Here is a 23,543-nt window from a genome sequence, read left to right as displayed (position 1 = left end):
CATATTATAAATTGTTTAAAAATATAACACAAATTCGTTAGACATGCGAAAAAGTTTGTGTTGATGGAGAATTTGGATGACGTGTAGAAATTTATCTCAATAAAAATATGGCACATTTTAAAAGATTTGTTATAAAAGATACAATAGGCGAAAAAAGTGAAAATAATTTTTTAATGAAAAGCGCGAGTAAAATACGAATGAACGGTTCATAAAAGAAACCATGCTTTATTAAAACATATTTGGAACATTTTTATCTTACTTGGTAAAATAATAAATGATCCCATAATATATATATATGAAAAGATATAGATAACTTAATATTAGAATGATTAATTTGATGATAATTGTAACAATAATATGTGAATCATGAAGAAAGTAACATGTTGTGTCGGATCTAATTAAAATCCCAATCTCTTCATCTTATAATTATAATTTGTTCTTTACTTCCAATCCAATTTTATATTCTTAAACAATTAAAAAAATCATATATTTTATATTAATTAGAAAATCCATTTTATTTATATTTCATATAAGTTTTTATATATTATCTAATTTCATTTTTTAAACACTTTAGGGTTCAAAAGATTGAAATTGTGAGGTCAAAAAATTGACCCGAATGAATATTAATTTGAGTGGTAAATATGTAATTATTGATCAAACGATGCCTGAAAAGTTGTTGATAAAAACAACTCCAAATCGAAATCCAAATCCAAATCTAAAAGAGAAAAAAGACTCTAAAAAACTGACTTCCTTTTTACTCTCTCTGTCATCTGCGTATTTAGCCAACAGAGTTTCTGTGCAACTTGTACTCGGCTCACCGCCACCGGCGTCAATCTCCGGAAACCATCGGAATTCTTCACAATTTAATGCAATACTGTTGGTGGTTTTGCAGACAACAGATACCTGCTTTTGTTATAGTGAATGGCAAACTAGGTTGAGCGATGGGCTGTGTGCTCGGTACCAGAGCAACTCCAGATCGCCGGTCCAAGTCAAACGCACGTCTCCGGAGTGTGGCAGAGTCTACTACCACGCAACCTAAACAAAACGTCGAGCAGGTGCCGTTGGATGAGGTTAGGGATGATAAAAAGGATGGAGTTGTTGGGAGGATCCGACAAACCGGAAGCGAAGTTCGGCTGTCTGACCGGCGTAGGCCGAGGCCGGAGTATAGCCTGAAGACCGCTCAAGGATGGCCGTCCTGGCTCTCCGCCGTCGCCGGTGATGCCATCAAAGATTGGACACCTCGCCGTGCTAATACTTTTGAGAAGCTTGATAAGGTGAAGTTAAATTAAACCCCTGAATCTCATCACACTTTCATTCATGGAGATATGAAGGATTTGTTTTCTATACGTCAATCGTGGATTGATTAATTGACTGCAGGTTATGAGATGCTGACACTAATTGATTTAAATTTCTTGTTGCTTGATGATCAGATTGGGCAAGGGACGTATAGCAATGTATATAAAGCTAGGGATTTAATAACAGGGAAAATAGTTGCTTTGAAGAAGGTTAGGTTTGATAATTTAGAGCCAGAGAGTGTGAAGTTCATGGCAAGAGAGATTCTTATCTTGAAAAAGCTTAATCATCCCAATATTATAAAGCTTGAAGGATTGGTTACATCAAGAATGTCTTGCAGTCTTTATCTCGTATTCGAATACATGGAACATGATCTTTCTGGTCTTGCTGCTGTTCAAGGTGTCAAATTTACAGAGCCTCAGGTAATTTCCAAGATCCAGATTGTTCTCTTATTCCCAATTAACATAGATACAAACCTCTTCTTGTTAGTTGTAAACTTAATTTGTGGTTCAGATTATGTTGCTTATAGAAAGCAGAAGCCAATTGAAACTTTGTCATCAAATGTGGATTAATAAGTTGCAGCTTTGCTAAGATGTCAAAGTTGTATTAGTCTTATCGCTTGTGGTTTATGTGTTTGTGTGTCTCTTATAATTTTGTCTACTGTGCCTCCCCATGATCTTTCTTGATTTTCTTGTGCCATTGGGTATTTCGGTCCATGCCATGCTTGTGTAATGATATTTTATTTTGCTTATAAACTCTAATGGTTTAGTTACTGTTAAATGTTATTTAATGACCTTTTCAATCATGTATTGCATTGCTGTTGACCGTGGAAAGTCATATGCCCCAACATTACGAAATACTATTGGTAAGGACCAGTAAATCTTTCCTCTTCAGGACACTACAATAACTATTGATTGTAAGCCGTTTTTTGAAATGTCACTTAGATGACATCAGGTTGTCCTATTAATGTTTTATGTTGTGCTTCTATTTAAACTCTCAAAATATCGTCTCATGGACGCTTCTAGTGAATATATAACGTCGCCTCCTCTGAAATTTCTTGAAGTGGTGAACAGACGAAGAATCAACTTTTAACTTTCATAAATGATATTTTTTATACTGTGTGTGGTAAATTCTATCCTGCTGAGGTGAATCGCCAGAGAATTTGTTATTCAGAGTAAGCATGGAACTAAAATATATTGACAATGAAGTGGTTCCAGATATGAACTTTATCAAAAAATTTGGGACCTTCTCCCTCTGAAAAGCTAGTGTTAACTCATAAGCTATTTGAGAGACATATGGCAAACTAAAGGTGATGCATGTTTTGAAGTATGCGGCTATACGCTGCTTTTGGTAGTTCGAGAGATGAGGTTTTACTGGAACATGCATTATATCTCTTATCATCAATTTTGTCACGTCAGCTAGACTTGGACCATTTCTCAAATGATATCAAAGTCAAGGTATATCCCTTCACCCGTCTAGTCCCTCTCAATACTCGGGGATAGCCTGTGCCCATCTCCGTCTAGCCTCCGTCAGGGTTCAACATGTTCTCACAAAATTTGACTGCCTTTATAAGTGAAACTGATAGATCACGCAGTAAACATGGCTTTGAAGTTCTATTTGGCCATTCATATTGGCAGAAAAAGATATTGACTCCAGCATTTTAGTTTTTTTGAATCTCTTGAAGAACTTATTTCTTCACTGTCTTCTCACCCATGAAATATGATAATAACTCTTCGCTCTGGGTTTTTTAATACCTTACATGTGTGCAGATCAAGTGCTTCATCAAACAGTTACTTTCTGGGCTCGAGCATTGCCATGAGAATGGTGTGCTACACCGGGATATCAAGGGATCCAACTTGCTGATTGACAATGATGGGATTCTTAAGATAGCTGATTTTGGATTGGCTTCTTTGTATGATCCACAACATAAGCAACCGATGACTAGCCGTGTCGTTACTCTCTGGTATCGACCTCCAGAACTTCTTCTTGGGGCCACTTATTATGGTGTTGGTGTTGACCTGTGGAGTGCTGGCTGCATTTTGGCAGAGCTTCTTGCTGGGAAACCAATAATGCCAGGACGGACAGAGGTAGAAAACCTTCTTACTTTGATTGGATTTATGCATTATCTTTTCCGACACAATAGTTGCCTCATATTAACAGATTGATGCTAAGAAGTTGTACTCTATGTTCATAATACAGTAAATAACTTTACATGGACTTGTTAAGCTAAACGATTACCACATCCAAGGTGCACTTGAGGACTGTTAATGGTTACTTAGGGAAGTGGCATGGTTGTGATATTTTATGTCTTGAAGCATATCAATGATTTTCTGACCTAAGTGAAGGTTCAAATGAGAACTATAAATATTTTGAGAACCGTGAGAACCAATATCTGCATGGATGCATATACACTATAAATTGAGTAACTATATGTACTAATGCATATTTAGTGCCTATACATTGATGAATATACAATTGGCAGATGTACATATTTTGATAGTGTATATGCATCAACGTATGTATATGTGCATATATTTATGGTTCTCATTTGAACTTTCCCTTACATTGCTATATCCATTTAAGTATTTGACAATCAAGCAATCACCTCTTTAATTGAAGTTGATTATTACCAAGCATTTTCATTCTTGCTGGATGTAATGTATGAAAACCATCCTTTGTACTAAGTGCATTATATTATATGAATTGCTTCCGCTTTGCTGTATTGAAGCATCCACTTTATGGTATCGTTCTTGCTTTTTTTCTTCTTCTGATTCTCTGGAGATTATACCAAGCACAGAAGGTAATGTTGGCATAAAATATGCAATTGAGGAGTACATGAGTTAACTAGTGACACCATCCCAATTTGGATGCTCTGATAAGTCTTGTATGATATATTAATCGCTTTAACTTTAGGTCGAACAACTACACAAGATATTCAAGTTGTGCGGTTCCCCATCAGAAGAATATTGGAAGAGATCCCGTTTGCCAAATGCCACTCTGTTTAAGCCACAACAGCCGTACAAGCGTTGTACAGCAGAAACTTTCAAAGATTTTCCACCTTCTTCTCTTCCTTTATTAGAGAGTCTTCTTTCAATTGATCCTGATTTGCGTGGCACTGCTGTTGCATCCCTGAACAGTGAGGTGAGTTATTCTCTTTCGCAATGATTTAATAGTCAAATTCCTACGATATACACTTGAACTTTGGACCAATCAGTTATAAAAGTTCTATACTTTGATCCGAATGAGAGCTGAAAATGAGGCTCAAATATACCATTTTTGGTCTGAAACAGCTTTCTGAGGTGTTCATATCGTAGCAATTGATCATTACTGGCTATAAGTACCTTCACCTGATAATGATGAGTTATAATTAAAAGCATAATTGTCTCCTTTCTGGAGTTTTGCCTATTCTATTTTAATGATTGCAGAATTATGACGCGTTTATCGTGTGATTACTGAATCTATAAGCAAAATTCTAATGTTTTTAAGGATTCTGGCTCCTGCCTCCTTTCAAAGTAGACTTATTATCTCCGTCATCACTTCATCAGAACATCACTTGATACTTCTTTTAATGAATGAAAGGAACAAAAGGTCGCTGAATTGGCTGATTTCTTTCTAAATCTTGTTGTTCCCTGTGTATACAGTTCTTCACCACTGAACCATATGCTTGTGAGCCATCAGAATTACCAAAATATCCCCCCAGCAAAGAATTGGATGTCAAATTGAGGGATGAGGAAGCCAGAAGGTTGTTATGTTCTTTTCTCTTTTTTTTCTTTTACCCCCATCATCTTTTTGTTTAGCTTACCCACCCCAGACCCACCTCCATATGGGATATACCGGGTTGGTTTGGTTTACCTTATATACTGATGCAAGTTGAATTGTTGTTTCTCGTTAGGCAAAGAGGTTTAAATGGGAAATCTCAAGCTGTTGATGGAAACAAAAAAGTAAGAACCCGTGATCGGGTTGGCCGTGCAGTTCCAGCTCCGGAGGCCAATGCCGAGATCCAATCGAACTTAGATGTGAGTTGAATATCTTCTTTCTGCCTCCTTTTATTCTTCAGCGATTTTACTTTTGTTAAGATTCCCCTTTCAACTACACTTGGCTCTTTCTAATTGATTATGTTGGAACCTCTCTTCTGGCTCTTTAGAAGAGTAATCTAATGCGGCTCCACATATTCTCACATGGTATTAGAGCCAAAGTCTACCGTTTCAGGGGTAATCTGCGCTTGTCTAGCCCTAAACCCCCTATCGACACTTTGGGACAATTTGTGCTTGTATAGCCTCTGTTTGAGGGGGTGTGTTAGAGTCCCACTTCGGCTAGACTCGAACCATTTCTCTGCAAGAACGTTTTTGGAGAGTAATCTAACGAGGGTTCCACATATTCTCACAACTTCATCTCTCATTGTTGATGTAAATGATTAAAATCCCGTCTTCTTGGTTTTCATCTTCAGAGATGGAGAGTTGTAACCCAAGCAAACGCGAAAAGCAAGAGTGAGAAATTCCCACCTCCCCATCGAGATGCCGCTGTCGGATACCCTCTTGATCCGTCACAGAATAGCGTCCCGGTTTCTTTCAGTGCAGCTGAAGACACTTCATTTAGCTCTTCAATTTTCGACTCAAATTCTTCAAGATCAGTGAAAGAAGGCGGGCCTTCAAGGAGAAAGAATAGAAGGGAACGATCCCGTAAAGTATCATCTCGTAAGTTCATCCGTGCCTTCCTTCCGACCTCTATCAGTCTATCGATGGATCTTAGATTCAAAAGTAAAGAAGCAGTTCGTCGCAACCGAAGGTAGAAGTTTTAAGTTGGATCTTTTTTGGCATTAGATATTTCAACATTCCTTTTGCTGTCCCATAGCTTTCTTGAATGCAATTCTTCTTTCAAGTGTTAAATGTATAATCAATCCACCCAAAAGTTGTACAAAGATCCATTTGCTTTACCACTTTTTTCTTTTTCTTTTTTTAAAATTATTTATTCAGTATTTTTACAGCAAGCATTATTCAAATACAACTAAAATTGAACATTGCAAAACAAATTCTAGCAAGGACTTGTGGTTTAGGGTTTAGGGTTTAGGGTTTTAGGGTTCTTGTTTGTTTATATACAATTTTCGTCTTTTTTTTCTTTATCATGTATAATAAAATGTAAGTCGGTAATTAACTTGGGGTGTTACACAAGACAAAGTATCGAGAAACTCAACAATATTATTCTTCAACAACTTGGATTTGGGCCTTCTTTTCGTTTCTGAACTATTATGAATAAGAAAATAATGGGAAAATTGGATTTAATTGTCAATTGTACCTACCAGATATATGATTGACTTCAGATTCGAGCCATAGCACATGGTTTCATGAAAATCATACTATTTTCTTGATCTAAATTAAGTAGGTTTTACATGAAGAATATTTGACTCGACGTATTTTTATTCGACATGGGTAGAAAAACCACCCCTAATTGATTATAGAGAAGAGAGTTGCCGTAGTAGCATGAGACGACAACCTTGCATACGAGTAGTTATTTTTTTTAATGAAAAATACCAGTATATTTTTATTTCATTTTCTAGACACTAAGTTATTGGAAACGTTGTAATCCGGTCATTCTTGTTGACATGTCAACATCAAAAGTGCCATGTGGATCAAATGACACTCGTATCCAATATTTCAATAATAGTGTAAGAACATCTTTTTGGTTAATATAATTTCGTTCTTTTACAAATGTATGCTATAATGATCACATATTTTATGATAAAATGTTTGATAAAGTTTTTAGGTCTATTTATTCAATCAAATAATTAAGGGCTGTTTGACAGTTGCTGAATGGTTTGATGCAGAATGATTAAGTGGTCAGAATGATTAAGAGGTTCTCATGATATAATGCAAAATGAAATATACTTGTTTGGTAATTGTTTACAATGAAATTGGGGCTCTTAATGATTAAGGGAGGTCTATGATACAAAATCATTCAGAGAGTTTTAGAACCATTAAGAGGCGGACTTTTTTTTTTTGCCAAACAAGATTCACCTCTTAACAGTTCAGAGACTGCTTCTTAATGGAACTATTAAAAGGTAAACAAACAACCACCTAGATGTGGTATCCATAGTTCACATTTGGATTTATTTTAAGTGAAAGATACATCAAATATGAAGCCAAACATCTCTCATCAAATAGCAAAACCATTGTTTGATTTTTTGGATTGTGAAAAAAACCCAATTACATGTTAATAATATATGTAAATAAATTTTGTTCTTCAGGGTTTAACAAAAACTGTATACATTAACACATTTCTAATAACACATTGTTCGTTCATTCTGCATAAATATTAGATGATGCATGAAGATTCGAGAAAATATGGAATAAGAAGGCGTGTTTTCAGAATGAACAAGATACGGGTTGAGAAGGGCTTCTTACAATTGAAGGTGAGTCACCTTAATGCGGGCTACCTAACTACCATGGAAGACAAACATTCACAGAGAAAAAGAATACGTACGACTAAAAGAGAGAACAATGGACTAACTCGAATCTAGTAGATGATGACGTGTAAGATTCCCATGGATGCGTCTTGTATGCAGCAACATTCGTGTTTGCAAGTTCAAGTAGATATTGAACGACAAGAGTTGGTTCCATTTTTTTTATTTATAGATTCTACTATGTATAATATGATTATAAGATCAAGGTCGGTACCAGACCGAAATAATCAAATATATCACACACGAAACAGGGTATGAGAAAATAGGATGTACGTTGACATTTCCTCTACTAGCTGCATTTGATACATGAGATAGGATAGGATAGGATAGGATATGACAAAACTCGATGTCTCATGTTTGGCGTGACATGAGAGATGACAAGAACTCATTGTTCAATGTTTGGTGCGATATGTGACAGAGACAAGATGAGACATTGTGAGATAAAAAAAAAACTTTTTCTTGTTCTACCAAAATAGGAGGAACAAGACGGGACAAGAAGGAAATAGAAACTAAGATATTACCAATCCACCCTTGTTTGAAATATAACATTAACATGATGTTTGTTTTAATTGTCACCACCGCTAGTCGCAGTCGCCGGGCACACTGGCAACCACCTCTACATCCTCTTCCACTACAACAATCTCCTCCACCACCTCCACCTCCACAACCACTGTCGACTACTGACCACCACTGTCTATGGCCACCTCCTCCACCCACCTCCACATGCACCGTCGCCTAACAACCACCACTGTCCATCGTCACCACAATTACCACCGTGGACCACCTCCACCATAACCATTACTACATAACAATTAATGAATATACTAAAGAACTCATTATATACATATGAAATTACAATTAATATGCATAATTCTATTTACATGAAACTTGAATATATTAATATGTATATTTGTATCTGTATCTACATGATAATAAATTTATTATAATTAATATAAATAAATAAAATAAAGATGACGTTTATAACATCTTATGATCATTGTTGGTTATATTATTTAGACAACACTTTTTTTATATACATTATTTAAAAATCTATATAGTTACTAAATTACTGTCCACACGAGTTTCAATTTTTTTTAATACAATATATAATTAAAGATTTTTACAACTTTAGAAGAAATATAATTATTTAAAAAATAATAAAATATAATATAAAATTAAAGATTTTTAGAAAATTAATTATAACGAGTTTATAAATTTCATTTCTTTATGGGCTTTTAAGCCCAAATTAGAACTATTAACAAAAACGGGCCTCGCCATGCTGTAACTTTACCACCATCGTTCAGTGTTCATTTGTAGGGTTTTTAGGGTTTTTGAACTTTTAGTCCCGTTTCTGTGTCGATCAGCGAAGTTGTTTTCTAGCTTCAATTTCCATGGACGCTTCAGCATTAAGCAATCCCCAATTACAGCAGTTGATCAATGTAAGCTCTACTTCTTAATTTGCATTGTTTCCGTATGTGTGTATTTGTATGTACCAAATTTGGGAAATTGGTTCGGTGATTAGTATTGATTTGAGTTTTTGTGTAAGTGCTTTATGATTAATTTACGGTTAATTAGTTTGAGAAAGGAAGATGATAGTGCTTTGGCCATTGTGTTATATATACGTGTGTAAACCCTGCATATGTTATTTGAATTATAATTAGGAATTGGAATCGAGGTTACGCCTTGCTTTCATTTGGTCAAGAATCAGTAATTTTGTTCTGAATTGGGTGTTAGATCATATATCCTTGATGTTTATTTGATAGTTTTCTCTATTTTTTTGTGGTAATTCATGACATTTTGTTTTTTGAATTTGTGATCTTATTTCATCATCTTTGTTGTTTGTGCTCAACAAGATTTTAACTTCAACTTGATTTCCACTGCTCTTTTTTTCCCTTCTTCTTTACTTGGGAGATCATATTTTAGCTTAAGAAGAAGAAGAAGCTGTGACATTATTGGTTATTTTGGTTCTACATGTTTTATCTGCTAGCAGTGGCATGAATGCATATGTAGGTGATGAGTAAAGACTGAGATGAGATTATTATCTATTTTTGGGTTTTTTTTGTATCATGAGATTTGCATAGAATTGATGGTAAATCTTTTAGCATTGTTTCCTAAGAATTGGAGATTCAGATGTTCAATAGAAGGTACATGATTAGCTTTGTTTCTTTGCTAGTGTTAAAAGGCAACTGAAGTTTTCACATACTTAATATCAAACAAAATATACACATACAATTAGGGTTGGTTCATCTTTTATTCAAGCTCAATACATTAATGGTTTTTTCCATTCTTTATTCACTTATTGACATGTATAGCAAATATTCAGAGTTTTTTTTATTAGAGAAGGTTTGGTGGTTAGTGATGTAAGAGTTGTTGCAATATTTATAGTTTGATTTTGAAGGCAATCTCGTAAGGATGTGTTTGGTTTGACGGAATGTTTTTGAGGGATTTGGATTTCGTGGAAGGATTTGTAATCTTTGTTGTGTCTTGTTTGTGGGATCTGGAATGGAATTGTATTCTATTTTTTATAGATAATATATAAAAACAAACAATAGAATAATTATTAAAATGATTAAAAATTTACCTTTCATTAATTAATTATTACAAAATGAATGTTATTAAACTGTTTTAGAACATTATTACAAACAATCCTATGAAATACCAACTACCCCCATGGGATTTCTAAATCCAATCTTTGTGGGATTTCAATTCCGCACTTTCCTTTAAAGTAAACGCAGAATTGGAACAGAATCGAATTCCAAATCCTACCGAATTTTGCAAACCAAACAGGCAAGTATTTTTTAAGTATGGGACCTAGCAGCTGATGTTTGGGATAAAGTCTTGTTCAAGCTATGTCCGTTTGTTGATCCTATGAATCCTATTTTTTTCATATGCAACGTAGGGTACTACTATGTAACAGCATAATGAAATTTGAGATCTCAACCCTTGTTAAGGATAAATTGATACTGTTGAATATGTGCTTCTTTTGTTAGGATTGCTAATCATACACACAATAATACTAATGGCTAGAAACAATAGATTAAAGGATAAAACACTTTTTCTACATTTACTGTTGTTGATTGGGTTTTTATTTGAACAATATAATACCATAAAGAGCCATAATATTTACATTTTTCCACACTTTTGCTTAGATCTGTGTGTAAATAGAGTTAGAACAGTATTCCACCAAAATAGGTGAAACAAAAATCAGGGGAGATTAGACAAGACAGTTAAATTACTAAACTACCCATCTGAAGTTAAAACCTCCTGAAATTCTTTCACCTGTTTAACTCACTCTCGCCAGTCCAGTTCTAGACTTCTCTCTGCTTACTGTAATAGAACATTTGTGGACAAGATTTGGTTGGGGCTATTCTGCCTGGGCTCCATCTTTGGTATAACCGACATTTGGATTCCATATCTGACCATCCTTTTTTGTTGCAACTACATGTTTAATGTGCAACCCCAAGTTAGCAATTGTATTTTCTACGAGTTGTAATTGGGTTGATTCAAAATATGTGATCCTGATCTGGAATTGGTGCAGCAAGAAAAAGAAAGAGCGATGGCAAATGAGATGATAGCAAAGCTGACGAGTGCATGCTGGGATAAGTGCATCACCAGTACTCCTGGAAGCAAGTTCAGTTCGAGTGAATCGAGTTGCCTCTCAAACTGCGCACAACGCTACATGGACATGAGCATCATGATAGTCAAACGCTTTCAATCCATGCAGTAGTATCAAGAAAACGCCATCGGATTTTACTCATATAAGTTTCATAATCTACACATGATATTTCCATTTCTCATTGCCTCACAATCAGTTATAAAATGTCATGTACTTTAAAATCTTGTGATTTTGTTCTGCTTCTCTTTGAACAGGAATTCAACATCCCTTTCTATTTCTAGAGTCCATGCTCACTTTTACTCTTTATTATCTCTTCTATTATCTTCTTGAATTCATAAAAATATTTTGATTTTAATTTTTTTCCGACCACTAGACAAACGACACAAAGCATTCATTTATAGGTCCATTTGGTATTGATTGCAAATACTTGTTTGCCTTATTTTCGAGAACCGAACCCATCGAATCAAAATGAGTCGGGTTTAGCCGAAGGTTTAAATTGCCTTTGAATGCATGCTCGGAGAATGGAGGTTCTTATAAGAACCTACTTTTTGTGCTTTTTATTGCCATATGACTTTCAATTCATCAAATTAAGAACCTACATGAAAGTCTACCATGATAATTCTTATAAGAATTTCTTTGTGGGTCCCATATATTTTTTTCAACTTCGATACTTATTATATGTTTATAAATAAATACATAAAAAATTAAGAAATTGTCATTTCACATCAACTTCAAGGTAATAACCAATGTTGTATAAAAACTCAAAACAATTAAGGTTTTTAAAAGAAATTATTATACTTTTTGCTTGTAAGAACCTTAAATTGGAGAAGCTCTAACTTGCTTATTGCTCTAAATCATGAATATCGTTAATTGTTTCGTACATCTTTTACCATGGTTTAATCCACGCCATCTTGAAGCCAAACCAATTGACGATCTAATTTGGTTCGACCCATATTATCTTAATTTACACCCGTGTCGTGCCAATCTCAAAGCCAAACCCAAACCAACAAACGGTCTAATCTCATTTTGCGGTTTTGAACTTGTATCGAACACATTTAAAAATGAGATGAAGTTACCATTAATATAAAAACAAAATAGAAAGTATGTATGTATATAATACATCCAAAAACTATGTACCCTAAGATTTATAATCCTAGCAACTCAAGAAACAAATGTCACACACATATATGTATATAGGAGTATTACATCATAAGCCAGAATGAGAAGGGGTTGCTTATAATTATATTACCCCATTCTATCTATATACACACAAACACACTCAAAATAACCTTGTTTTTTTTGGCTTTTTGGTCTTTTACACCACACATTGTCATTGCCTATTTTGACCACCCAAGCTGCCACTACTTCCACCAATTATCCGATTCGAGTCTCCGAGACCCGATGCAAGCGAAGCAATATCGCTCGGTAACTCCCAACTTCCACTTCTTCGTCCCCAACTCGAACGTCGGTTATTACCACCCGACATTTCATCACCATTATTCCCTGTAGGCTTCCTATTTCCCATTTCTATGTCACTTGGGGTTTTCTCGACGTTTGAATTCATGAATCCACCACCTCCTGCGGCTCGAGGTAAGGTTTCAGGTTCTCTTTGCACCACTGCCCTGAATTTGTTCTTGGAAGGAGGAATGCTACTCCAAAATACCTCCTTGAAATTCTCGACAACCCCTCTGTTATACGGATTTTCGGTTCGATCGTACCTGTACCGGAAGTTTTCGTACGTAGACTGCAAGATAAAGAAAAGAAGATAACCAAAATGTTAAGAGATGGGTTCATCTAGTTTTCTTGCCAAGTGCATGGAAATGACATGGTACACAAAGGACTACTCTTTCAACCATAGGGTCATTGGCCCCATCCCAGCCTTCCAGGGTTCAAATTAGGCCTGTAAATGAACCTAACGTTTAGCAAACCTATCGTGAACAGTTCTGCCGGAAGTTCGTTTATGTTCGTTTATTTAATAAATGAACGGACATGAACAATGGTTTCGTTCGTTTAGTTGAATGAACGAACATGGACAATGGTTTCGTTCTTTCATTAACGTTTGTTTATTTATTTTTGTTTACCTTCATATATGTTCGTCTGCATTTGTTTATATATATAAATATATTTATATATTATGACATTAATATGTAAAATAGTTAATTAAATTAAATTGTTAGAATTCTTTTTTTATCTCTTCTACTTACCTGGTTTTTCATTTTGTTACGTTATTGTTTTAGGAACGAAATGATGAGTAATGGTGGTTGCTTTTAGTATATTTGTGTTCATTTCTTTACGTTCATTTAACATCTTAATGGACAAACATAAAAGAACCTGAACATGAACACAAAATTTTCCGTTCTTTTATCGTTTGTGTTTGTTTGGTTAAGTTACACAAACGAACACAAACAAGCCTCCATTTCTGTGTGTTCGGTAGGTTTACAACTCTAGTTTAAACCTTACCAAATGTGAGGAGTTTCCGTATATAAATATCACATACTTAAAAGAAAAAAGGATTAGTGAGTCATTCACCTGGTTTGTGCTGATGAGATAAAGATGGAAGACGGTAAGGCCACCAACAAACCAGACACATATGAAAGTATAAATTATGAGCACAATTGAGGCAGGGGTCTTGATTAATGCCGCCCATATCGATATCTCCTCACTGTCCTTGATCTTTATGACATACACCCAGCAAAAGGCAAACACATAAATGCAAAGCAGAGTTGCTGAGGACACGAACATGAAAAAGAATCGGTAGTTACGCTGCATCCACCAAAAGAAACATCACTGTAACTGTAAGTTTTCTGGGTAGAGCTAACAAACCCAGGATTTTCATGCAAAAAGATTAAAAAAAGAAGAATGACGTTTCTTACCCTTCCAATACACTGGCCAACCCAAGGACAGTGATGATCAAATCGTTCCACACAGTTGTCACATATCGAACAATGAGAACAACGTGGAGGTCTATATAGCATGCAAGTATCACAATATTTGACCTTCACAGTCATCCCATTCACCATTACTTCTTTAATGCGAGGTAAACGTAACTGTGGAGTTTGGCTAGATCCAATTTCTAAGCTCTGATCCATAATTTCTGGTTCTGGAGGGTGTGTATTGCGAGGAATTATTCCTGGGTCCCTTCCAGAGGTCATTAGAAGCAGGATTATAACCTGCCAACCAATGTAACATTCACTAATTCAATAAAACATTATTAAGTGTGATAGCTCTATCACATAGATGTCAAGCTTTGCTGATGATATAACCAAGTAAAATAACTAAAACAACAACACATATTTAGCAAACAAAATGCATAGATGATCTATTTCGAAAATCAAACATGGACTCTTGTTTCTAAATGGAGTGAGATTGATATGATGATTTTCCCGCTGAAGACGAAAGCATAAAAGAAACCCCACAACGGCACACCCTTAACGAATCATGCAATCTTTATAATAATTTAGACCATGAAGTAAATACAAAATAAGGCATATAATGTATCTGATGTGGGAGAGCAATAGAGAAGATGGTCATATGTCTCCTACCCTGTCTGCTTGTTATTGTGAATCTTACTTTGTCATTGTCACACCGCCACATGGGGGAGGGGACTTCTGTGAAGTAGCCTTCCTAGGTATTGTCGAGGTTCGATTTTATCTCACCAGAACTTCTTGTATGCTGCCTATAGTGCAGTGAAGTAATTGAAGTCGACGCTGAGGCATTCTTACTCTCTGATACGAGTATATGGTGATCCACAAAACCTATTATAGGTGCACACATCTGGAGTACACTTGGCTATTGATGAACAAGGGCAAGCTACAAGGCCAATCAGCCATCTTGCCTTGTGCTTTGCTTTTCGTGTGCAATCTTTACACCATAAGGATGTTGTTCAGAAAGGTAGAGGTCAACGAAGAATAAAATGAGCGAAGTCATGAAGAGAAATGCAAGTGGTGGGATCATCCTCGGAAAGGAGTTGGTCTTAGATAAGAGTTGAAGCAAAGACAATTCCTGGAATCCAGATCGATCAAGCTCTTCAGTATTGCGTTCCACACCTACATAATTAATTTAGGTGCAACTTAGCCAACCCAATTAGCTTAGATAAGGCATGCTGTTATGATGTTCACACAACTGCTCATATGATTCATTATATAAGGGATGAGATCACCTTCCCAATTCTCTCATGGGAATTGAGCCACACTTCAAACTCTAATCTTATCCTCAGGTAGAGGGATCAACTCCTACGGTCCCAGGGATTCTCATTCTCATGTGAACCTACATTGCTCCATGGTATCAAATTATCCAGTTTCAGCTTTCTGACAAACTTTCCCAGCGACCATCACCATCTCAGGCAAGGCATCATCTTCAAACGTCATCACATCCTTGGATGTGCAAATCCCAGTTCTCAACCCTCGATTTCTCCAAGATCTTCCCAAGCTTACATCCCCAAATCCCATCACCCTCTAATCCACTTTCAATGGCAGTCTCAGCTTCTCTTCAGAGACTCCCCCCTCAGGATCGCTCTAATCCTACATTTCGCTTCCCCACCACCACACAAGATTGAGATTCATCGTGATTGCTCCTAGGTCACAGTGGCCTATGATTGGTATCCACCGAAAGGCTAAGCACCACCTCCCACTGGTGTATCGTCTATAATGGCACCTAACTATCTGATCACTTGCCTGGTCCTTGAGGTTCTTCAGTGGCTAAGGGATTCCAATGTTGAAGGGATAAACCATGTCTTTTGGTTTTTCTATGTCAAGGAGTTACTGGCGGCTTTCAACCATCTACAGAGGGCTGTTTCATGGTCATCATTGTGGTGTGTCCTTCACCTTGTGGCTGTTGAGTATTTTAACAGGTTCAGTATACAGGAGTTAACTGGGTTAGTTGAGAAGAGGTTTGGAGTTAGTTGGAAATGACTGCCAAAGTCTCTTGAGAGATGTATATATAGGTGAATTTTAATACAGAAGGGTTATGAATGAATAATAGCAATTTCTCTCATCTCTCTCTCTCTCTCTCTCTCTCTCTCTCTTCTTCTCTATTCTCCTTTCATTTAGGGTGAATCCAAATCATCCGTATCATTCACATAAAGATTTTTTGGTTTGATTTGGGTGGGATAGGTTTTGACTTTGGGTTTGCATCATGTTCAATTTTGGTTCTGTGGCAGATCAAGAGGAGGGTTGCTCGTTTGCAAATTTATGGCAAGTTTCAAGTTTATTTTAGCGTCTCATCTTCAACAGCTTGTGTTTGGGACTGCAAGTTTTAATTTCAGTAGCCTCAAGTTGGTTAGGGTTGTGATTACAGTAATATCTTAGTTTCATGGCACTATCTGAAATGACATTTTGTATCCCCGCAATTGTATCTTTGGTTGGATCCTTTTGAGATACTTTATCAATAAAATCTTAATTTTTTGCCCAAAAAAGGAAAAGATTTGCTTTATGTTGTACAGCTTATAGACATCATCATGGCTAGGACCTCCTTGTCTAAGATTCTATATCAATATGGTCACTACCAACATGAACGTAAATTGCTTGGTTTTCAAAGTGTTGGCAAGGTTATAAAGTTTTCTGGCAAAATTAAGTGTCTTATGTCAAGTGTAATTTCCAAGTTCAAGCAAAGGGTCATGATAAGCTCAGTAGCTTTGCCATATCCTAGTTTTCAACCACTAGTTTATTCTATCCTCGATCTATCTAACATCTAAATATTATGTTTAACAGAATGTAACAGAGCAGAGACTGAATCCAACATCTCCATGTCAATACAAACATAATAATGAATTTGTTATCAAGTGAAGAGAACTTACATAAGATGTGAACACAATTGCTATGACCATAACCAAGATTCCGAGATGATGTGCAAATTCATCAAGCAACTTCCTGGCAACAAATACACAGAAAACCGCAACCGGAGCAACTATTAGGAATATTGATAGGAAGACTGATCGTACATCTGGTCCAAATATTACTCTACCACCGAGGAAAAATATCTGCACAGTAGAAAAAGAGCAAAATTTTAGAGAAAGATGCACCAAGTCATGTTTCACATAGCTAAGGAAAGTTCACACTTAACAAGGGAATATCACCAAGTAATAACTAATAAGCACTAGTGTCTTTGAAAGCACTCTAACCTGAAGGAAAAATCCAAAACATTTTTTTTGGCATCAGCCAGTGAACAAAACATTGTATCTAATCAATATTACAAGTAATGGAAGAATATGCCCCCTTGGGGAAGGGAATAAAAGTACCTTTCAAAATGATAAGCATAATACCTTAGTTCACCAGCACAAAGCTTTCTTAAAATTGAATTTGAGGCCCAAATAATCATAATTCCTTTCTCTTACATCTCGATTTGCATCTATAGTATTTCATCCATTAATGTACAGTCTTCAATCTCATATACCTATTCAGCTAAACGACTTCCTAAAGAGAACCCTAGATTCCAATAAGCTAGAACCTAAACGACTAAACAAAGTCACAAAACGTTGATTTCACAGTATTCATTTAAAAGACCACCTAACCGAAACACGTCAAATCAAATCATCGATCTTAAAAACCTCAACTCGTAATCACAATCATATACATAGTCAAAAACATGATCCAATCATCCAACAAGTTAAAAAAACCCTAAATTACAAAACAAGCGAGTCAACTTACGTTGCTGCCTTTCCAGGTTTGGTACGTTCGGATCACCTCCGTTGTTCCATTGCCGACGGCCTCATCGGAATCCTTGGCCGGATGTACCCCATACATCTCTCTATCTCTCTCTCTAACTGGCTGTCAAATTGTGTCTCTAGAAGTAAAGCTGTAGAGAGATGAAGAAGTCAAAGTGGCTTGTAACGGTGAGGGGGTTTGACTTTTATGAGTTTTGGTGAGTTTCCACTGAAGATGGTAAGAGGGAAAGCGTCAGAAGAAACCGGAAAAAAAAAAAAAAAAAAAAAAAAAGGAAAAAACAAAAAGAAAACAGAAAGTTCAACAAACACAACCGAACCCAGTCAACGTGGCGGTCAGTTTATTATTTCATTTATATAAAATTAAAATCAATTAAATATAAAAATCAATTTTTTATTCTATTTATTTCTAACAAATCACATGAATTCATTATTTTTATTTAATATTATTTTTATTTTTACCGGTTAATAAATAGATGATGTAGATCCATCTAATTGATATGTGCTTTTCAGTGTATTATGACAACAAATCTCTATATCATATATAATATTATATACATAAACATGTGTATTCTATTATTAATCAATGAATTAATGATAATAAACAATTTAAATTAAATTATATATATTAAACTAACAAATAAGATGTTAAAAGAATAAGTAAAATCAAATATCGTGTTAGAAAAACTGCCCATTACGCCATGGTGTGCCTCAGGTTTAATGTGGCGTGAGACACAAGTCTTGAACCACACTGCGCCATGATGACTATTGCTGCGAGCCTTTTCGAATGATGGTTTTAGCATGGCTGGCCATTCTTCCGGACCAACTTTTGATCATCGCATTGCTCGGCTATTACTTGGTCAAGCTTCACTTTTTTAGTCTTTTGAATTATGTAATTTTGAATTGGAACGTAAGATCGACATGATTTTGTATGTTTGTAAACAGTTTTTGACAAATTATTTCGTCGAAATTGTAGCCTTAACATGGTCTTAGGATTGAATAATACTATGATGTTAGTTAAAAACACAACTAATAAGTTATCTGTTAACTAAAAAGGTAGTTGTTAGATGAAAATTTAGCTATTAAATTGATAAACTAGTCATGTTTGGTAAAACTGATTGATAACTAGAACTGTAAAAAGTACCTAAAAGAATAAAAAAAAAAACCTAAAACTTATTAAAATGTTATATGAAATAGTTTGTAAAAAAACTAGTTTATGATTTTTCAAGTCAGGGTTTTTCAATAAGCTTAAAAAATAATCCAGCTTATATTTGATATCTTGGAAATATAAAGAAATGAGTTTTAATTTAGGATATGTTGGGAGCTATTTATGGGGTCGTTTACCAAATGCTTATCGGGTAACCACTTACCTTCAATATTTATCATCTTCACTTACCTTATTGCGTAACATTTTATACTATCAAAATTAGGGGTGAGCACGGAAGCGGGTACCTGCCTTTGGAACTGGAACAAATGTGATTGGTTTCAATTCCGTTTCTCATTTTTTTGGAACCGTTAACAGCTGGGTACCCACTGGGCCCGGTTCTGAGACTGGGTACTTAGTCCCACTAGGTACCTGCAATCGGAACTGATGGGTATCCGCTATCTTTTTAATAAAAATTATTTTATATGTTTATTATATATTTAATAAACTAAAACTAAAAATTTATTAATATACATTTCAGGGTTACATTTACCGCCATTCCTTAAGAGTTGAATCAATTCTCTCTGCCTCTTAGTCTCTTACTGTTCCACAATCGGATTAGTTTTCACCATTTGTAGCATTTAATTCTTTATGTTGGTACTTTGTAATAGACTGTATTATTTTTTATAGTATGAAACAATAAATTTTTTAAAAAAATATTTAGACATCAGGCCCCCGGTATCGAAACCAGTTCCCAAATATAAAGAACTGGTGTAACTAGTTCCGGTGTCGGACCAATTCCATGAATTTTGGACCGATACACACCTTTGTTCACCCCCAATCAAAATGGATTGTTGGTAAACGTATTTTACCTACTAAACACTTACCTGGTAAGAGTATTCTCTCTCATTTACCGTGTAACATTATCGATCTTTGAATTACGTTTTTTACCGGATGAGATTTTTAGTCCTTGTCATGCTACCCGCTACAGCACGTCACACCGTATAAACACTTATCTTATAAATAATTGATAAACAGCCCCTAAAATTGGTTGTATTTTTAGGGGTGGAAAAACACATGGAAGAATATGAAGGGATATTGGTGAAATTTGTGGTCATAGTCAATAGTCATAGCAATTGCACATGCTTTGCCGGTTGCCACCCTTTCAACCACTTGTTCACCTTAGCTTTTGTTGTCGTCTACTCATTTACAAATTAATTCAATCATTAATTTCTAATTATGTTTATTATTATATGGTTTTCTTTAATATTTTATTCAATAAAAAATAAACATTTTTTTAATAAATAACGGTATAAGTAACAAAACCTCCAAAATATTATTACATAAAATTGGTTTTATAAGACAAATAAAATGTTCCAGTGTTATAATAAGATGTTAATTAGAATGTAACTGGATATTCTAATAAATATCTACAACTTTTTTTTATAAATAAAACGTCATATTAATCTATGTATATATTAAAGAAAAATCCATTATGTATGATATGACTTCTTCTAAAGGATAGGAACTTTTTTTTAATATTTTTTTTCTCTTTTTTGAGTTTTTAAAATACTAATTAAGTTAAGACTTTTTTGCCCCTATAGACAAATTGTATGTTTCATAATAAATGAGATTTTTTTTGGTTATTTTGCATTCAACTTAAGTTTAACCTCCTAACTATTCAACTTCTTGATAGACATTTCCCTTATTGTTTGTTGCAATTGATTTACTTTCTCCAATTCCTCATCTCTCCATCCTTTTATTTCTCAATTTCTTCCTTTCTATTTAGTTTTGGCATAATTGTTATCAAGAAAACAATCGATTATGTTCTTGAAAACATTCATACACCCAAGTTCAACTAGGATTACTTTATAGCGGAAGATTAGTACGGTGAAATTTTATCAAGAATGGTAATGTTATATATACACATATGTTATATAGTGTTATGATCAAGTTGAGTTCCTACTTGTAAACAAGTTTCAGGTTCCAACGAAAGACCTTTATCCTTACCTATCACAACTTCAACAAATGTATTGTCTATTATAGAATTTGTATTTTTTTTTTCTCTTCAGATTTCAATAATTGAGTTATTTGTTTGATAAATTATAAATTGAAGTTTTTTCTTATGGTGAATTATGAACTAATTTTGTTCCATTTTATGAACTTTGAAAACTTTTTCTTATTGACAGGTACAAATGAGAACGCTAACTATTTAAAAAAAAACAAGAAAAACATTGTTAATGTACAAAATCATACATGATTCACACACAGACACACAGACACACACACACATATATATATATATTCACGTACAAAATCATACAGGTTCAAACCACATTCCCCTACTCCGAGCCATTACCTCACTCCACCTATCGCTTCCTCGAACCTGACCCTTCCCTTTCACGACCCTCATTCTATGCCTCCACCTAACCCCTTACCCGCTCCATCCCCACCCTCTAGTCTACCACCACCACCTCCTCCTCCATCACAACCCGCTTCCCAACCTGCCACTCACTACTCACCCTATGACAACCCGTTCAAAACACGACATTGTCAAACCTCGCCACATCCTTAACCTTCACACTCACTCCTTTAAACCGATTTCACCTGTGCCCTCATCATACACTAATTCCCTCTCGAATCCTAATTGGACTAATGCCATCACCACCGAATTTAATGCATTACATAAAATGATACATGGGAACTTGTTCCATGCCCTAAGGATCGGTGTATTATCCGGTGCATGTGGCTTTTTCGCCACAAATTTCATGTCGACGGTACTCTATAATGGTGCAAGGCTCATTTCGTGGTAAACAGAAAATCACAAATGGTTGGCATTGACTATGATGAGACATTTAGCCCGGTTGTCAGACCAATAACCATACAAACTGTTTTAAGCCTTGCAATTTCCCGGTCATGGCCGATACACCAATTAGACGTCAAGAATGCATTCTTTCATAGGGATCTTCATGAGACTGTTTACATGAACCAACCACCGGGGTTTGTTGATCCTCATGCTCCACATTATGTATGTCGTCTTTGCAAGTCATTATACGGACTTAAGCAAGCCCCTAGGCTTGGTACTATCGTTTTGCCACGTTTATAACTGCCAATGGGTTTCGTAGCAATGTTTGTGATAACTCATTCTTTGTCTATTGACACGGGCCACACACTGCATACTTACTTCCCTATGTCGACGACATTATTCTTACCATATAGAATCCTGTGGTTTTAAAATTGATTATCACTACTTTATCATGGGTGCTACTCCATTTCTTAGGGATTTCTGTCACTCGATTGACTCAGGGGCTATTCTTGTCTCAAGCCTAGTACGCTCAAGACATTCTTTAACAGGCGTCCATGACATCATGTAATCTCATGACCACTCCTATGGAAACATCTTCCAAACTTAGTGCTACAGGTGGTGCCCTTCTACCTGACGGCACTCTCTACCGCCATCTTGCGGGCGCTCTACAGTATCTCACATTTACACGCCTCGATATCACCTATGCCGTTCAACAAGTTTGTCTCTTCATCCATGCTCCTCGGGAACCTCATTTTAATTTCATGACGCACATTCTTCGCTACATCAAGGGCACACTTGATTTTGGTTTATATATTAAAGTATCATCACAACATAATCTTAAGGCTTACTCCGACGCTGACTGGGGGAGTTTCCCTGATTCTCGAAGATCTACATCTGGTTATTGTGTTTTTCTTGGTGACAATCTAGTTTCATGGACTTCAAAGCTATAACCTACTATCTCTTGGTCCAGTGCTAAGGCTAAATATTCCGGCGTTGCAAACACTGTGCCGAATCATGCTGGATTCGTAATATACTACTTAAGCTACATGTCCCGGTTCGACATTCTATTTTGGTATATTCTGTTAATGTCCGGTAACCCCGTCCAACACCAACATACCAAACATGTAGAAATGGACATTTAGTTTGTTTGCGAGGAAGTCCGGGTCGGTGAAATTCTTTCCTTCATGTTCCATCTGCATATCAGTACGCCGACGTTTTCATTAAAGGCTTACCATGAAACTTATTTGAGAACTTCCGGTCCATTTTAAGCGTCTGCCGTGCTCCCGCTTCAACTGCAGGGGACTATTAGTAATTGTATATTGTATTACAAATAGTGATATTAGTTTCCTTATTGATAGGATAGTTTGTTAGGTAAGTTGTTATATACTTTGTGTGTGTATATATATATATATATATATATATATATATACACACACACACGATTGTGATCAATGAAATAAATCAAGGGATTATTTCCTCAAACAGTCCACACTTCTATGGTCCATCGATGCTCTTCAATTGCTACTTGTAGAAAGACTGTTAGTGACTGCTAGTATTATATGAATATTA

General features: G+C 35.6%; 4 protein-coding genes across 4 annotated transcripts; 3 read left to right on the top strand and 1 right to left on the bottom strand.

The window, feature by feature from the left end:
* Positions 1-802: 802 nt before the first annotated feature.
* Positions 803-6,228, top strand: LOC112509346 (probable serine/threonine-protein kinase At1g54610). The gene is made up of 7 exons (XM_025114257.1): positions 803-1,274; positions 1,431-1,715; positions 3,063-3,380; positions 4,207-4,434; positions 4,935-5,035; positions 5,186-5,309; positions 5,741-6,228. The coding sequence occupies exons 1-7, from the start codon at positions 942-944 to the stop codon at positions 6,080-6,082; spliced, it is 1,731 nt and encodes a 576-aa protein (XP_024970025.1). The 5' UTR covers positions 803-941; the 3' UTR covers positions 6,083-6,228.
* A 2,813-nt stretch (positions 6,229-9,041) lies between these two features.
* Positions 9,042-11,670, top strand: LOC112509821 (mitochondrial import inner membrane translocase subunit TIM8). The gene is made up of 2 exons (XM_025114996.1): positions 9,042-9,189; positions 11,289-11,670. Exons 1-2 carry the CDS (start codon positions 9,142-9,144, stop codon positions 11,475-11,477), a joined length of 237 nt encoding a protein of 78 aa, XP_024970764.1. The 5' UTR covers positions 9,042-9,141; the 3' UTR covers positions 11,478-11,670.
* Positions 11,671-12,450: 780 nt separating this feature from the next.
* LOC112509835 (probable protein S-acyltransferase 7) lies at positions 12,451-18,106 on the bottom strand. The gene is made up of 5 exons (XM_025115014.1): positions 18,011-18,106; positions 17,161-17,343; positions 14,240-14,536; positions 13,896-14,129; positions 12,451-13,110 (listed from the first exon to the last, which is right to left on the bottom strand). Exons 1-5 carry the CDS (start codon positions 18,104-18,106, stop codon positions 12,697-12,699), a joined length of 1,224 nt encoding a protein of 407 aa, XP_024970782.1. The 3' UTR covers positions 12,451-12,696.
* Positions 18,107-22,528: 4,422 nt separating this feature from the next.
* Positions 22,529-22,924, top strand: LOC112509203 (uncharacterized mitochondrial protein AtMg00810-like). Its single transcript, XM_025114058.1, has one exon. The coding sequence runs from the start codon at positions 22,529-22,531 to the stop codon at positions 22,922-22,924; it is 396 nt and encodes a 131-aa protein (XP_024969826.1).
* The last annotated feature ends 619 nt before the right edge of the window (positions 22,925-23,543 follow it).

The sequence above is a fragment of the Cynara cardunculus genome (genome assembly GCF_001531365.2).
Source record: "Cynara cardunculus var. scolymus isolate 2C chromosome LG 3, CcrdV1, whole genome shotgun sequence".
Classification (NCBI taxonomy): domain Eukaryota; kingdom Viridiplantae; phylum Streptophyta; class Magnoliopsida; order Asterales; family Asteraceae; genus Cynara; species Cynara cardunculus.
The sequence above is the reverse complement of the archived record's forward strand: the minus strand, read 5'-3'. Positions and strand labels throughout refer to the sequence as shown.

Excerpts from the sequence above, each read along its gene's own strand:
- LOC112509346 (XM_025114257.1), top strand. The coding sequence starts at position 942 with ATGGGCTGTGTGCTCGGTACCAGAGCAACTCCAGATCGCCGGTCCAAG. Across the intron at positions 3,381-4,206 it reads TAATGCCAGGACGGACAGAG|GTCGAACAACTACACAAGAT; the intron begins GTAGAAAACCTT and ends CTTTAACTTTAG. Across the intron at positions 5,036-5,185 it reads AGGGATGAGGAAGCCAGAAG|GCAAAGAGGTTTAAATGGGA; the intron begins GTTGTTATGTTC and ends GTTTCTCGTTAG.
- LOC112509821 (XM_025114996.1), top strand. The coding sequence starts at position 9,142 with ATGGACGCTTCAGCATTAAGCAATCCCCAATTACAGCAGTTGATCAAT. Across the intron at positions 9,190-11,288 it reads AATTACAGCAGTTGATCAAT|CAAGAAAAAGAAAGAGCGAT; the intron begins GTAAGCTCTACT and ends GAATTGGTGCAG.
- LOC112509835 (XM_025115014.1), bottom strand. The coding sequence starts at position 18,106 with ATGTATGGGGTACATCCGGCCAAGGATTCCGATGAGGCCGTCGGCAAT. Across the intron at positions 14,537-17,160 it reads CAATTGTGTTCACATCTTAT|GTTATAATCCTGCTTCTAAT; the intron begins GTAAGTTCTCTT and ends ATTGGTTGGCAG. Across the intron at positions 13,111-13,895 it reads ATCTCATCAGCACAAACCAG|TCTACGTACGAAAACTTCCG; the intron begins GTGAATGACTCA and ends TTTATCTTGCAG.
- LOC112509203 (XM_025114058.1), top strand. The coding sequence starts at position 22,529 with ATGACATCATGTAATCTCATGACCACTCCTATGGAAACATCTTCCAAA.